This window comes from Rhinopithecus roxellana, chromosome 8 (genome assembly GCF_007565055.1).
Source record: "Rhinopithecus roxellana isolate Shanxi Qingling chromosome 8, ASM756505v1, whole genome shotgun sequence".
NCBI lineage: Eukaryota > Metazoa > Chordata > Mammalia > Primates > Cercopithecidae > Rhinopithecus > Rhinopithecus roxellana.
The window spans coordinates 59,843,438-59,857,785 of NC_044556.1; the positions used below are offsets into that span (position 1 = coordinate 59,843,438).

General features: G+C 38.4%; 1 protein-coding gene across 4 annotated transcripts in view; it reads left to right on the top strand.

The window, feature by feature from the left end:
- TGFB2 (transforming growth factor beta 2) overlaps nt 1–13,392 on the top strand; it is a 98,433-nt gene extending 85,041 nt beyond the window's left edge. For 2 of the 4 annotated variants that reach the window (XR_004058961.1, XR_004058962.1), the window contains 5 exons: nt 2,481–2,613; nt 2,737–2,847; nt 4,487–4,549; nt 6,068–6,221; nt 9,965–13,392. Coding sequence is in view for 2 of the 4 variants with exons in the window: in XM_010363252.2 (XP_010361554.1) it covers nt 2,481–2,613; nt 2,737–2,847; nt 4,372–4,549; nt 6,068–6,221; nt 9,965–10,123 (735 nt within the window). In the remaining 2 variants the exon portion in view is untranslated. Of the gene's footprint in view, nt 1–2,480; nt 2,614–2,736; nt 2,848–4,371; nt 4,550–6,067; nt 6,222–9,964 lie in introns of all 4 variants that reach the window. The other 2 variants (XM_010363252.2, XM_010363261.2) reach the window with 2 other exon arrangements.
- Nucleotides 13,393–14,348: the final 956 nt, after the last annotated feature.

Sequence of the window (14,348 nt, forward strand, 5' to 3'; positions counted from 1 at the left end):
CACCATCTTATATTTTCATCTTGTACCAACATTCATTTTAATCTTATTTAAAAATCTTTGCCTCTATCATTGAATGTTTTCCTGACTAGATAACTTGTTTGGTCTTTAAAAATCCAGCACTGAAGTGGGAAAATGACTCAGGATTGAGTTGGATCCTCTCTTCACACTTGTTCACTGGGAGGCATTGGGCAAGTTAACGTCCTTGAATTTGTTTCCTTAATCTACCCTACAGGAATATTTTGAGAATTAAATAAAATATAATAATGTGTGCCAAGCTCAGAGAGTAGTGTGCTCAGCCCTCAAGTCATGTTTATCTGCTTTCTTTAATTCACCAAGAGCATGTCTTGCCTATCATAGAGTCATTATTGCCTCCACATTCTCTTCTTTTAGTGGAATTTTTGGACCACAGGGTCAGGTCTGTAGAACAGGACTTGTGTAAAATTCATGAGGGCACCCAAGGGTCTAATTGTATGAATCTCCTTCCTTTACTATACTTACTTAATCCAGAAAAAAAGTCTACCATTATGACAAGTATTTCAGGAAGCATTTGTTGCCAAAGTACCTGAAACAAATCATGTAAACACATGGAAGGAAAGTGCATTTTCAAATCAGTGGGAAAATGATGCATTTTTGTTTTATAAGGATTAAAGGAGAGTTAATAAATCTTCTAGATACTGAAATAAACATTTAATAGACATGGATTCAATTGAGTATTATGGTTTGAAATGACATCAAATTGAAGACATGATCCCTGACCTGAGAAGTTTTATGAGCTTACTGGAGAGACCAAGCCCGTTGGTATGGAATGACCACAAAACAGTTAGAGTAGTACAAAAATCAGAAAGAGTAGTACAAAAATGAGAGAGCTTGAACCCCTAAGTACTGAGGAAAGGCACGATACAGGGTTTCAGTAGGGATTTACTATAGCTCTAGTAGACTTAGAATCATGATTTAGTTCCTAAAACACTATCATTTCAAAATAGAATTTAAAAAAAACCACCTAAAATATTCACTTCCTGTCGAAACCTAGGAACATACTGCAGTTGCGCTTTACTCATTTGAGATAAATACACCTTTCTCAAAATTTTAACTTTTTCTTTTCTTTGGCCAGGTGCTGTGGCTCACACCTGTAATCCCAGCACTTTGGGAGGCCTAGGCGGGCAGATCACAAGGTCAGGAGATCGAGACCATCCTATCTAACACGGTGAAACCCCATCTCTACTAAAAATACAAAAAATTAGCCAGGAGTGGTGATGGGTGCCTGGATGGGTGCCTGTAGTCTCAGCTACTCTGGAGGCTGAGGCAGGAGGATGGTGTGAACCCAGGAGGCGGAGCTTGCAGTCACCCAAGATCGCACCACTGCACTCTAGCCTGGGCGACAGAGCGAGACTCTGTCTCAAAAAAAAAAAAAAACCACTTTTTCTTTTCTTTTATTCTTGCTTTTTTTTTTTTTTTTTTTTTTTTTTTTTTTTTTTTTTTTTTTTTGAGAGGGAATCTCACTCTGTCCCCCAGGCTGGAGCACAGTGGTGCCACCTCAGCTCACTGCAACCTCCATCTCCTGGGTTCAAGTGATTCTTCTGCCTAAGCCTCCCAAGTAGCTGGGATTACAGGCACCCACCACCATGCCTTGCTGATTTTTGTGTTTAGTAGAGACAGGGTTTTATCATGTTAGCCAGGCTGGTCTTGAACTCCTGACCTCGACTGATCCATCCAACTCAGCCTCCTAAAGTGCTGGGATTACAGTGAGCCACCTCACCCAGCCTGAGATAAATACATTTTTCTAAAGTCTCAGTGTTTAGGCTGATTTGCTTTTAGACATTCATCTATGCAGAATACTAAACAACTTCTGCTTAGATTCATTCTGAGTCTACAGGAGATGGAATATCTTTATAAATCATAACAAGTCACATTAAGAGTAAAACATCCCAGCCAGGGACTTACCTCAAAAGCTGAGGCATGACACATATTTTAATGGCAACGGATCCGGAAACCAAGGTTAGGACCGTTCTTTCTTTATTAGAAAGAGATTTATAATTCAGGGCCTTTGAGAGTGAGTCTGGGTCCTCTGAACTGGACTTCTCCTCTTGTCCCTTCCTGTACCCCAACTCCCCAAATTAAATAAGTAGGGAAGCAGAACAAGAAAACCATTAACTTAATAGCATAGAATTTATGGCTGAAACCTTGCAAAGCTTATGTCAGCAAAGTAAAATAATTACTGTCACTTTCTTTAAGACACTTGGCTTTATGGTTCCTGTCACCTTTATCATAACATGCAGCTGATTTAGAAGCTCTATTTTTCATGGCAAATAGCCTGGTGTTATGTTTTTATGCATGTGACCATGCTATTGAGATGACAATACATGGCTATACTATAGTAGAGCTAAATTTAGATAATGAATTAGAACACTGTTAATAGTTTTGGTTTAGTCATGCTGTCAGAATGCCAACTCAGCCTTTTCTCTTGCTCTTTTTCCCTCTAGATTCTCAAGTCCAAAGACTTAACATCTCCAACCCAGCGCTACATTGACAGCAAAGTTGTGAAAACAAGAGCAGAAGGCGAATGGCTTTCCTTCGATGTAACTGATGCTGTTCATGAATGGCTTCACCATAAAGGTTACAGGCCACTCTCTCTTTTCCTTCCAAGATGTTTGGTATCCCTAAGTTACTTTAAATTGATTGCAGATTTAAGGGTATAGACACACATAAAAATGACCTCCTTGACTTAATGTTTTCCAGACAGGAACCTGGGATTTAAAATAAGCTTACACTGTCCCTGCTGCACTTTTGTGCCATCTAATAATTACATCATCCCAAATAAAAGCGAAGAACTAGAAGCAAGATTTGCAGGTAACTGAAACTTGGTCATATGAGGTGGGGGAGGGAAGGGTCTATATTGATAATCTCATGGGGGATAAAATCAGTTTGCATGTGAAAATGAGACTGGTGAGGCCTGGGGAATTTCATTCATTTGGACAGCGATATGGTTGGATATACGTATGTGAAGGGAAAAAGGATTGGAAGAACGGGATAGGTTCCCTGCTTATAATTCTCAATGCCCAGTGATGACTTGGTCAATAATAACTGATTATTAACTCATTAACCCTCTGGTAGTAAGTTAAGACCTTTGTTCTTCATTGTAGCAAATCAACTTTCCATCTCTACTGATATTATAGAGAAAGATAGAATGTATTTAAGAAAATTCAATGATAATCCCCCAAGCCAAATGTCAGGAACTGACAACCATATTTCACAGAAGAAAGGAGTCTCCTCATGCTACAGCTCCCATAACTAACCTTCCATGTATAAGAATATTCCACCTTTTCTAGCCCATACCCAATATTTCAAATGGGTTCCTTATTAGAATTTTATATTAGTTTATAAACACATAAAAAGGTTTTGGCTTTCCCCATGCTCACCTTTAAGTAAGTTGGACAAAAGTCATGGAGAGTGAGGAGATACCAAGGGTTCAAGTCACTTCATGTATTAGATGATGAGTTGTTGGATGATGAGAGGTGAGAGGAAATCTGTGCCCATGTGCCAATGCAGCATCTGCCCATGATGCCAGGCCAGAGAATTGATTTCCCTGCCGTCCTAACATCACCCAGGACCTCCATCCACTTTTAGAAGACTACAGCAGTGCTCGCTCATGGAAAAATACTCCCAGAGGTCTAGAGATTTATTTCAGTCTCTAACCTAGTCATGATTCTCTGGAGTGTGGAGATTAAATGCTTAAACTGGCAGTCTCTTGAGCATGCTTTGGGGAGCTCATGTTTCTAAATCTTAGATGGAATCAGGAAAGTGTTGAGGATGCCATAAAATAAATGAAAAAGCCCTTTCTTCACAGCTTCCCAAAATAGCATTAGGTAAGGGTGACTTCTGTTTCACTTGAACCTAATTCACTCCAATTCAGTTAAGTCTCAGTTTATGTTCATTAGGAAAGTCTTTTGAGTTTAGTAGTCTTAGGAAGAGTGTTAACCAGCGGGTGACAAGGCATGTTCTATTGCCATGTGTTCAGTTGTTGAGGACTTGAACACTGCCTAAACTGAGGATTGACTAAAATAAACTGCCTAGATTGCCCTTGGACTATAGGTCAAAGACTGCTTCTGTAGTGACTTTCATAACCAACAGCCCTGGCTTTGACACTGAACTGCCTTCTGACAAGAGCTCCATTTAGAAGTGTTAATTGTCACGTGGGTTAGTCGAAGTCCTGTTGTGCCATATCTATTTCCATGGGGAATGACTGTTGCCAGCTGATGCTGCTTTGGTGGTCATCACTGCTATTTGTGACAATATACAAAGGAAAAAAATATGGCTGATTATATTTGATGAAGGTGAAGCTAAATGTTTATTACCCAAATGCATTTTTTCAAGGTATTGATGGCACCTCCACATATACCAGTGGTGATCAGAAAACTATAAAGTCCACTAGGAAAAAAAACAGTGGGAAGACCCCACATCTCCTGCTAATGTTATTGCCCTCCTACAGACTTGAGTCACAACAGACCAACCGGCGGAAGAAGCGTGCTTTGGATGCGGCCTATTGCTTTAGGTAAAGGAAATAAAAATAAAATCAAGTAATTGCATCTGTTAACTCTTACACTGCCTTTGCCCTTTCTTCTACGGTGTATTGACCCGAGTGGAACTCATTGCTAAGGCCAGATATAGTGCAGTACAGCTCCTGTATCTCATACCACCATTCTTCCCAGAGGCTTATATTCATCAGGTCTTTAGCAGTGAACCAAATGTGAAGGGAGAAAACTAGCCCCCTGAATTTTTTCCCCAACATTCCTCTGAAGTTCTTTGGCACTGAAGAAGAAAAAAAGCTCTCTGCCACTCAGAACAAATAAAAGCTTATTGGAGGTGCGTGATGTCAACTTCTTAATCAAGGAAAACCCACCATCTGTATGATGCCTTCACCCTCACCAAGTTCGAGTGCTCATAGTCACACTTCTGTCATAGTAACAGAGATGAGACAGCTGAAGAATGCCATGTGTCACACCTTTAGCAACAGCATATGAGAGAAGCAAGAAGAATTTATTTCCCATTCCCACATGAGTGCATGGAGGGAGAATGTGAATGTTCTTATGTGGTCTCCATAAGAGGAGGGCTCTTTCCTTATTCTGAGAGGTACAGGACAGGGAAGGGTCCTCACTGATGAAGGGCTCAAAATGTCAGATGCCAGGAGTAAAGTGGCACTTTTTGGTTGCCAGATCCGGTGGTTGCCCTCAGCAAGACTCCATGTTTCTTGATCTCTGGTTCATTCCTAGATTGGGGAACATGTGGTGAAATAAAGGATCGATTCTCAAAGGAAAATGCCTTAGACGGTTCTTTGAAAATTGCTGTTGTACTCCTTTCATTTTGTATTTGAAAGGGCAATAGAGGCTGGATGGCAGAACTGCCCAGTGTTGATTGGAAAGGGCTTCATCATGCCCAGCCACTCCCTGATTATATCTGGTCACTTGAAGGTAAAGGTATGATTTTCCAGGTCACAGACAAGGAAGTCAGGGTATAGAACTCATAAGGGCAAGTAGTCCAGCAGATCACCACACACAACACCGTATCATGAAAGTCACTTAAGATTACAATAAAGCCATTTAAACCTGGCCCATGGGCCGGGCACGGTGGCTCACGTCTGTAATCCCAGCACTTTGAGAGGCTGAGGTGGGCGGATCACGAGGTCAGGAGATCGAGATCATCCTGACTAACACAGTGAAACCCTGTCTCTACGAAAAATATGAAAAATCAGCCGGGCGTGGTGGCGGGCATCTGTAGTCCCAGCTACTTGGGAGGCTGAGGCAGGAGAATGGCATGAACCCGGGAGGCGGAGGTTGCAATGAGCTGCGATCATGCCATTGCAGTCTAGCCTGGGCGACAGAGCGAGACTCTGTCTCAAACAAACAAACAAACAAACAAAAAACACCTGGCCCATGGTATTTGCTCATTAGATGTTTGTTGAATAAATGAATGAGTCATTTTTCTGGTTTGGGGTGAGGTGGTGGTAGAGTGAGGGTGGTGAATCAGCTTTAAAATCTCCATTGCTTTTTTTTTTTTTTTTTTTTTTTAACAGAAATGTGCAGGATAATTGCTGCCTACGTCCACTTTACATTGATTTCAAGAGGGATCTAGGGTGGAAATGGATACACGAACCCAAAGGGTACAATGCCAACTTCTGTGCTGGAGCATGCCCGTATTTATGGAGTTCAGACACTCAGCACAGCAGGGTGAGTGTTCAGCTTACTTGTTGTCTCTGTTCTTGGGTTACCATGTGCACCTACTGATAGTATTTCCAAATGAGTTGTAATTAACTTGGTGCCCTTTTACCATCACACATGTATGGGTACTGGAGAAATTCTTTTATTAGTTTGGTGCAAAAGTAATCGCGGTTTTTGCCATTACTTTCAATGGCAAAAACCGCGATTACTTTCGCACTCCCCTAATAGATGAGGAGGAAGAATGTAGGCTGCAGATGAAATCAGAAAGTGACACTGATCAGTTTCAGACCACAGGTCTCACCTGCCCAGTTATAAACAACTGGAGGGAAGTTTTGTTTAATTTTTTCTTTATTTTATATTCTTTTTTCAAAAGTAATCTTTATTCATACATATTTGCATATATTAATGAGGTACATGTGATATTTTGATACATGTATACAATGTGTAATGATGAAATCGGGATAATTAGGATATCCATCACCTCAAAAATTTATCATTTCCTCATTTGGGGAACATTCCAGATCATCTCTTCTAGTTATTTAAAAATATACAATAAATTACCATTAACTATAGTAACCCTACTGTGCTATAAAACACTAGAATTTGTTCCTTCTATCTAACTGTATTTTGGTATCTATTAATCAACTTCTCTTCACTCTTACCCTGTTCCCAGCCTCTGGTAACCATCATTCTACTGTCTGCCTCCATGAGTTTTATATTTTTAACAGCTATAAGCATAAATAGCCAAAAAAAAGCACACCCTTTTTAGAATCAATATGTCACATAGTATCATTTATAGATAAAGTGTGACAGGACCCAGGTCTCCGTCTAAAAAAAAATCTGCTGTCATCAGGGACTGTTATATTAGAAAGAACACTGGGCATTTCAGTTAATGCCAGTGAGTGTTGATTATTAGTAAATACACTAGCAATTTACTAATGTATGACAGTCAGAATGTAGTTTAACATCTCTAAACCTCAGTTTCTTGTCAGTAAGAAGGAATGTCTGTATTAAAAGTCATCTTTAAAATAATAATGCCAAATGCAAGAGTTGATATGAAGTACAAAAGATAATATATGTAAAAATGACTTGAAATTAGTTTCTCTACTTTTTTAAAATGTAACACAAAGTAAATGAGAATCTGAGTATTTTATCAAGTTGTTTCAGTGAAGATAGAGTTAATTCAGAAGGTAATTCCCAGATTGGATGGTATGGGTTTCCAGCAAGATTAGAGAAGAGTTTTTCTATGTAATAATGATATTTGTTCACATGCTTCCTCCTGATGGCTCATCAGGATTTTAGAGATAGAAAGGACATCTTATCCAACTCTTTCATTTTCTTAAAGAAATTAGGGGCCAGGCACAGTGACTCATGCCTGCAATCCCAGCACTTTGGGAGGCCGAGACAGGTGGATCACGAGGTCAGGAGTTCAAGACCAGCCTGGTCAAGATGGTGAAACCCCATCTCTCCTAAAAATACAAAAAAATTAGCCAGGCATGGTGGCAGGCGCCTGCAATCCCAGCTACTTGGGAGATTTAGGCAGAGAATTGCTTGAACCCGGGAGGCAGAGGTTGCAGTGAGCCGAGATCGTGCCACTGCACTCCAGCTTGGGTGACAGAGTGAGACCCCATCTCAAAAAAAAAAAAAAAAAAAGAAAGAAAAGAAAAAAGAAAAGAAATTGAGGTCTAGATCATGTAGTCTAGATGATACCCAAGACCAAAGAGAAAATTAGTGACAAACCAAGGCTTGGCACATAGGCCTCCTTGTTTTATAACCAGGCTTCCATTTGCCCTGTCTTACTGGGTTTAATTCCTAAAATATGGTTAAACGTTAGGGTTTCTATTCTCCTCTTTATGCCTCTGTAAATCTCCCTATTAAAGAGGCATTAGAAAAATTGCCTTCACTGCAGGGTAGGAAAATGGATCAGTTGCCAGAAAGATCACATACTACATTCAGCTGAATTCATGAGTTTGGGGGTTATCAATTATTTTAGACAATCTGTATTATAAAAATTCCTCTTTAGTTCATATGAAAAATCATGTGTTCATGGAGCATAAAGTATATTTATTTATAAATGACTGCATATGCTGGAATTTAAATTGACAAATATGGCTCCCCTTCCTTCAGCTGTTTTCCCAACTCCCCTGTAGACTTTGGCACTCGGGGGCGACCGTGTGCTTGGCCATGTGAGGGAAGCTTGCTCATGCCTGTCCCTTTGTCTGAGCTCTCTGGCCAGGCTGCCTCCTCTGGGCTGCGGCAGCAGTAGCTGTAATGTGGGCAAGGCCCTGTTGCCAAGTAGAAACATAATTCTCCTCTCTGATACACAGAGGGAGTGTGTGAAGGCTGAGACCACGCTTGTTTTTCAAGGAGAGAGGAAGAATAACTGTCATGGTCACAAATATGTGGTTTGGACAGTTACCCAAGAAGCCAGAGGTAGCTTAATAAAGTAGTCAGTGTTGCTGTGCTGAACAGATCTTCTGTCTTAGGCTGAAAAAATTGCAGTGAATCTCGAGGAAAAGGTCACTTGCTGTTTGACTAACACATTAATGGCATCCTTGGAAATGTCTCTGTATCATCAGTGGGGAACCTACATACTTCCATTAGTAAAAGTCGCACACCCCTCTGATACAGAATGGGGTTAAAGGTATAAGTCTAATTATAGAACCGTCTCTTCATCCTGTTTTCGGACTTGCCGTTAACTCCTCCAACTCAGCAACTACTATTTACCACATAGAAAGTTAATGGAGGGTTGATTATGATTGTGATTATGATTAGGATCGTTTTAAGCAAAATGTAAGAAAGTGAATAATTATTTCTCATAGGAGATCTTAGAGATCGCTTTTATGTCATTTCTAGCATCCTTGTGTCTATGAAGCAATGGTAAATAAAGAGACTTTTTTTTTTTTAATGAAAATTGAGGATACCTTAAATTGGCCTGAGGAGACACTTAACATAGAAAGATTTCATTTCCTTCCTTCCTTATTTACTTATTTAAAGAAACAAGGTCTAAGTGTGTTGTCCAAGCTAGTCCTGAACTCCTAGACTCAAGTGATTCTTCAAAGTGTTGGGATTACAGGTGTGAGCCACTGTGCCCGGTCTGTAGAAAGATTTCACGTTGCTTACAGGTGTCTTTTTCTCTACCCAAGGGTAGATTAAAGCTCTTATGAGAGCTTTGATAAAACTTTTTATTCTTCTACTTATTCATGTATTCATTTCTTCACTTAGTACATGAATCTCATTTTGTCCAGAGAAGACTTACTGGGGCTATAAGATAAAAGCAGAGTCTATAGAGTTCCTGACCTGAAGTGAGCTCTTAATCTAGATGGAATTGAAACGTATACTCAAGAAACAACTTCATTTACAGAGTAGTGTAGAATAAAGACCAAATGCTACAAGGATCAAGTTTTGTGGAGACCTAGGAAGTATGTGCAGCCAAGCACTGATCAGAGGAAAGACTTATTGGAAAAACTGGGAAAATCTGTTGAATGAGCAGTTTTTTCCAATCTGGCTCTTATAGAATCATTTGCTTAAGATGTGTAAAAAACGAGTTCTGTGTGGGAAAATAATTACTTTGATGATTGCGAAGGTCACATACCAGTTTGACTGTAATTTAGGAAATTAACGACAGAAAATAATTCAAATTACCTACTCAGTGCTGTGACTGATAACAATGCAGAATTGTTTTTTAAAAACTAATTGTGTTCATTTTCCATCTTTCCCTATGATATCTCTCCTCTCCTGTGTCCTTTCAGGTCCTGAGCTTATATAATACCATAAATCCAGAAGCATCTGCTTCTCCTTGCTGCGTGTCCCAAGATTTAGAACCTCTAACCATTCTCTACTACATTGGCAAAACACCCAAGATTGAACAGCTTTCTAATATGATTGTAAAGTCTTGCAAATGCAGCTAAACTTCTTGGAAAAGTGGCAAGACCAAAATTACAATGATGATGATAATGATGATGACGACGACAATGATGATGCTTGTAACAAGAAAACGTAAGAGAGCCTTGGTTCGTCAGTGTTAAAAAAAGTTTTGAAAAGGCGGTACTAGTTCAGACACTTAGGAATTTTGTGTTCTGTTTGTTAAAACTGGCATCTGACACAAAAAAAGTTGAAGGCCTTATTCTACATTTCACCTACTTTGTAAGTGAGAGAGACAAGAAGCAAATTTTTTTTAAAGAAAAAATAAACACTGGAAGAATTTATTAGTGTTAATTATGTGAACAACGACAACAACAACAAAAAGAAAAAAAAAAAACAGGAAAATCCCATTAAGTGGAGTTGCTGTACGTACCGTTCCTATCCCACGCCTCACTTGATTTTTCTGTATTGCTATGCAATAGGCACCCTTCCCATTCTTACTCTTAGAGTTAACAGTGAGTTATTTATTGTGTGTTACTATATAATGAACGTTTCATTGCCCTTGGAAAATAAAACAGGTGTATAAAGTGGAGACCAAATACTTTGCCAGAAACTCATGGATGGCTTAAGGAACTTGAACTCAAACGAGCCAGAAAAAAAGAGGTCATATTAATGGGATGAAAACCCAAGTGAGTTATTATATGACCGAGAAAGTCTGCATTAAGATAAAGACCCTGAAAACACATGTTATGTACCAGCTGCCTAAGGAAGCTTCTTGTAAGGTCCAAAAACTAAAAAGCCTGTTAATAAAAGAAACTTTCAGTCAGAATAAGTCTGTAAGATTTTTTTTTTTTCTTTTTAATTGTAAATGGTTCTTTGTCAGTTTAGTAAACCAGTGAAATGTTGAAATGTTTTGACATGTACTGGTCAAACTTCAGACCTTAAAATATTGCTGTATAGCTATGCTATAGGTTTTTTCCTTTGTTTTGGTATATGTAACCATACCTATATTATTAAAATAGATGGATATAGAAGCCAGCATAATTGAAAACACATCTGCGGATCTCTTTTGCAAACTATTAAATCAAAACATTAACTACTTTATGTGTAATGTGTAAATTTTTACCATATTTTTTATATTCTGTAATAATGTCAACTACGATTTAGATTGACTTAAATTTGGGCTCTTTTTAATGATCACTCACAAATGTATGTTTCTTTTAGCTGGCCAGTACTTTTGAGTAAAGCCCCTATATTTTGACTTGCACTACAGATGCATTTTTTATAACATTTGCCCTACTTGTGCTTTGTGTTTTGTTCATTATTATGACATAAGCTACCTGGATCTACTTGTCCTTTTTTTTTATTTTACAAAAAAGATGGATTCAAGTTCAGTGGTCTTCCTTCATCTTCCAAGCATCATTACTAACCAAGTCAGACATTAACAAACTTTTATGTTAGGAAAAGGAGGAATGTTACAGATACATAGAAAATTGAGGTAAAATGTTTTAGTTTTAGTAAGGATTTAAGGTTCTAACTGAAATTCAGAATCTTGATTTCGTTAAGAAAAGTTTCTCTACCTTGGTTTAATCAATATTTTCATAAAATCCTATTGTTATTACAAAGTGGACACTTCATAGGAAACCTCTTTTTCTTTAGTCAGGCTTTTAATATTCAGGGGGAAATGGAAAGATACACATTTTCGTCGACTTTTCAAACGGGGAAAAAAGTCCAGGTTAGCATAAGTCATTTTGTGTATTTCACTGAAGTTAAGGTTTTTATAAATGTTCTTTGAAGGTGAAAAGGCACAAGCCAATTTTTCCTATGATCAAAAAATTCTTTCTTTCCTCTGAGTGAGACTTATCTATATCTGAGGCTAAAGTTTACCTCGCTTTAATAAATAATTTGCCACATCATTGCAGAAGAGGTATCCTCATGTTGGGGTTTATAGAATATGTCAGTTTGTCACTTGTCACTTATTTAGCTTTACAATAAAAATGAATAGGTAAAGCAATGGAATATTTGCAGTTTCACCTAAAGAACAGCATAAGGAGGCTTTGGATTCCCCAAAGTGAAATTGTTTGATATGGTCTACTTCTTTTTTGGAATTTCCTGACCATTAATTAAAGTAAAGAATTGGATTTGCAAGTTTGAAAACTGGAAAAGCAAGAGATGAGATGCCATAATAGTAAACAGCCCTTGTGTTGGATGTAGCCCAATCCCGGATTTGAGTGTGTGTTGCTTATTTTTTTTGTCTTCCACTTTTCTATTAATTATGTGTAAATCACTTTTATTTCTGCAGGTATTTTCCTCTCAGATAGGATGACATTTTGTTTTGTATTATTTTGTCTTTCCTCATGAATGCACTGATAATATTTTAAATGCTCTATTTTAAGATCTCTTGAATCTTTTTTTTTTTTTTTTTAATTTGGGGGTTCTATAAGGTCTTTATTTCCCATAAGTAAATATTGCCATGGGAGGGGGGTGGAGGTGGGAAGGAAGGGGGGAAGTGCTAGTATGCAAGCGGGCAGCAATTATTTTTGTGTTAATCAGCAGTACAATTTGATCGTTGGCATGGTTAAAAAATGGAATATAAGATTAGCTGTTTTGTATTTTGATGACCAATTATGCTGTATTTTAACACGATGTATGTCTGTTTTTGTGGTGCTCTAGTGGTAAATAAATTATTTCAATGATACATGGATGTCTTTTTCCTATCAGTACCATCATCAAGTCTAGAAAACACCTGTGATGCAGTAAGACTATCTCAAGCTGGAAAAGTCATACCACCTTTCACATTGCCCTCTGCTTTCTCTCTTAAGGATAGTCACTTCAGAAGTCATGCTTTAAAGCACAAGATGGCCATATTCATCAAGGATGGAAGAAATCCCTGTGCAGTCTTTTTATTCCTTTATTTATTGGTATTTGGTAATTGTTTGAGATTTAGTTTCCATCCAGCTTGACTGCTGACCAGAAAAAATGCAGAGAGATGTTTGCACCATGCTTTGGCTTTCTGGTTCTATGTTCTGCCAACGCCAGGGCCAAAAGAACTGGTCTAGACAGTATCCCCTGTAGCCCCATAACTTGGATAGTTGCTGAGCCAGCCAGATATAACAAGAGCCACGTGCTCTTTGGGGTTGGTTGTTTGGGATCAGCTACTCGCCTGTCAGTTTCACTGGTACCACTGCACCACAAACAAAAAATCCCACCCTATTTCCTCCAAGTTTTTTGGCTGTTACCTACAAGACCAGACTCCTCAAATGAGTTGCCAATCTCTTAATAAACAGGACTAATAAAAATAGTAATTGTGACTCAATCTGGTTGTCTTGCTTTTTGTCTAGTGAAAGAACTAGTGTGTGCCTGTTATGTTGTCTAAACACCATCTAGAAACAAACCATCAATTCGAGTATTGAGGGAGAAGAGAAAATGGTTCCCTTGTCTGCAATCTCATCTGTGTTTGATCTTTCATAGTAAACTCATAGAGAGAGGAAGTTTGTCACCCAACTCATTCATTCATGCTTCTGTGCAGCCTGGCTAGTCCCAGACCTATCACTGCAACATTATATTTAATTGATGAGTAAGAATAGAGGGTATCATAGAATCAGAGAGATGAAAAGAGCCACCTAACAGCCTTACAAACTTTGGCAAATTTGTCAGCAACTCTGGGCCTCTATTTAGCTTTAAAATGAAGATGAGAATACTTGATCTATAGCATTTTGTCAGTGTGTTTTAGTGCCCTTGTCGTTGTTAAGTGAATGGACACGCGAAAAGCTTCCTTGCTTAGTGTTTTTTCTGTAATTGGCTGAGTAAATGGCAGGCAGGCTGACAATATTTCCAAGCCTGTTCTGTTTTTGGTTTCTTGGCAATCTTGTAATGAACTTTTAACCTCCAGACTATAACCTGGGCTCATATTTCTCCACCTTGATACTAAATGTGTAAAATCTCCAGACCCTTATCTCATAAATTGATCAGGACATCAGTAATTCCTGAGAATATTGTATAACTCTATATGTTAACCTTTTGGTTACAGGACTGACAGAAGTTATTTACAGGGAAAATGTTCATTTTAAGCTTTGCTGAAGTCCACCAACTAAAATTCAAAGTAAAAGAGAACAGTGGCTAGTTTGATGACCCACTCCCTAACATGATAATGCAGTATTGATAGCTATAGTATTCTAAGTATCTACCAGACACTGCTCTCTTTTAATTTATTTAATCTCATATTTAATCCTAGGATGTAGTTTTTTAAAAAAATATGACTCCATTTTAAAG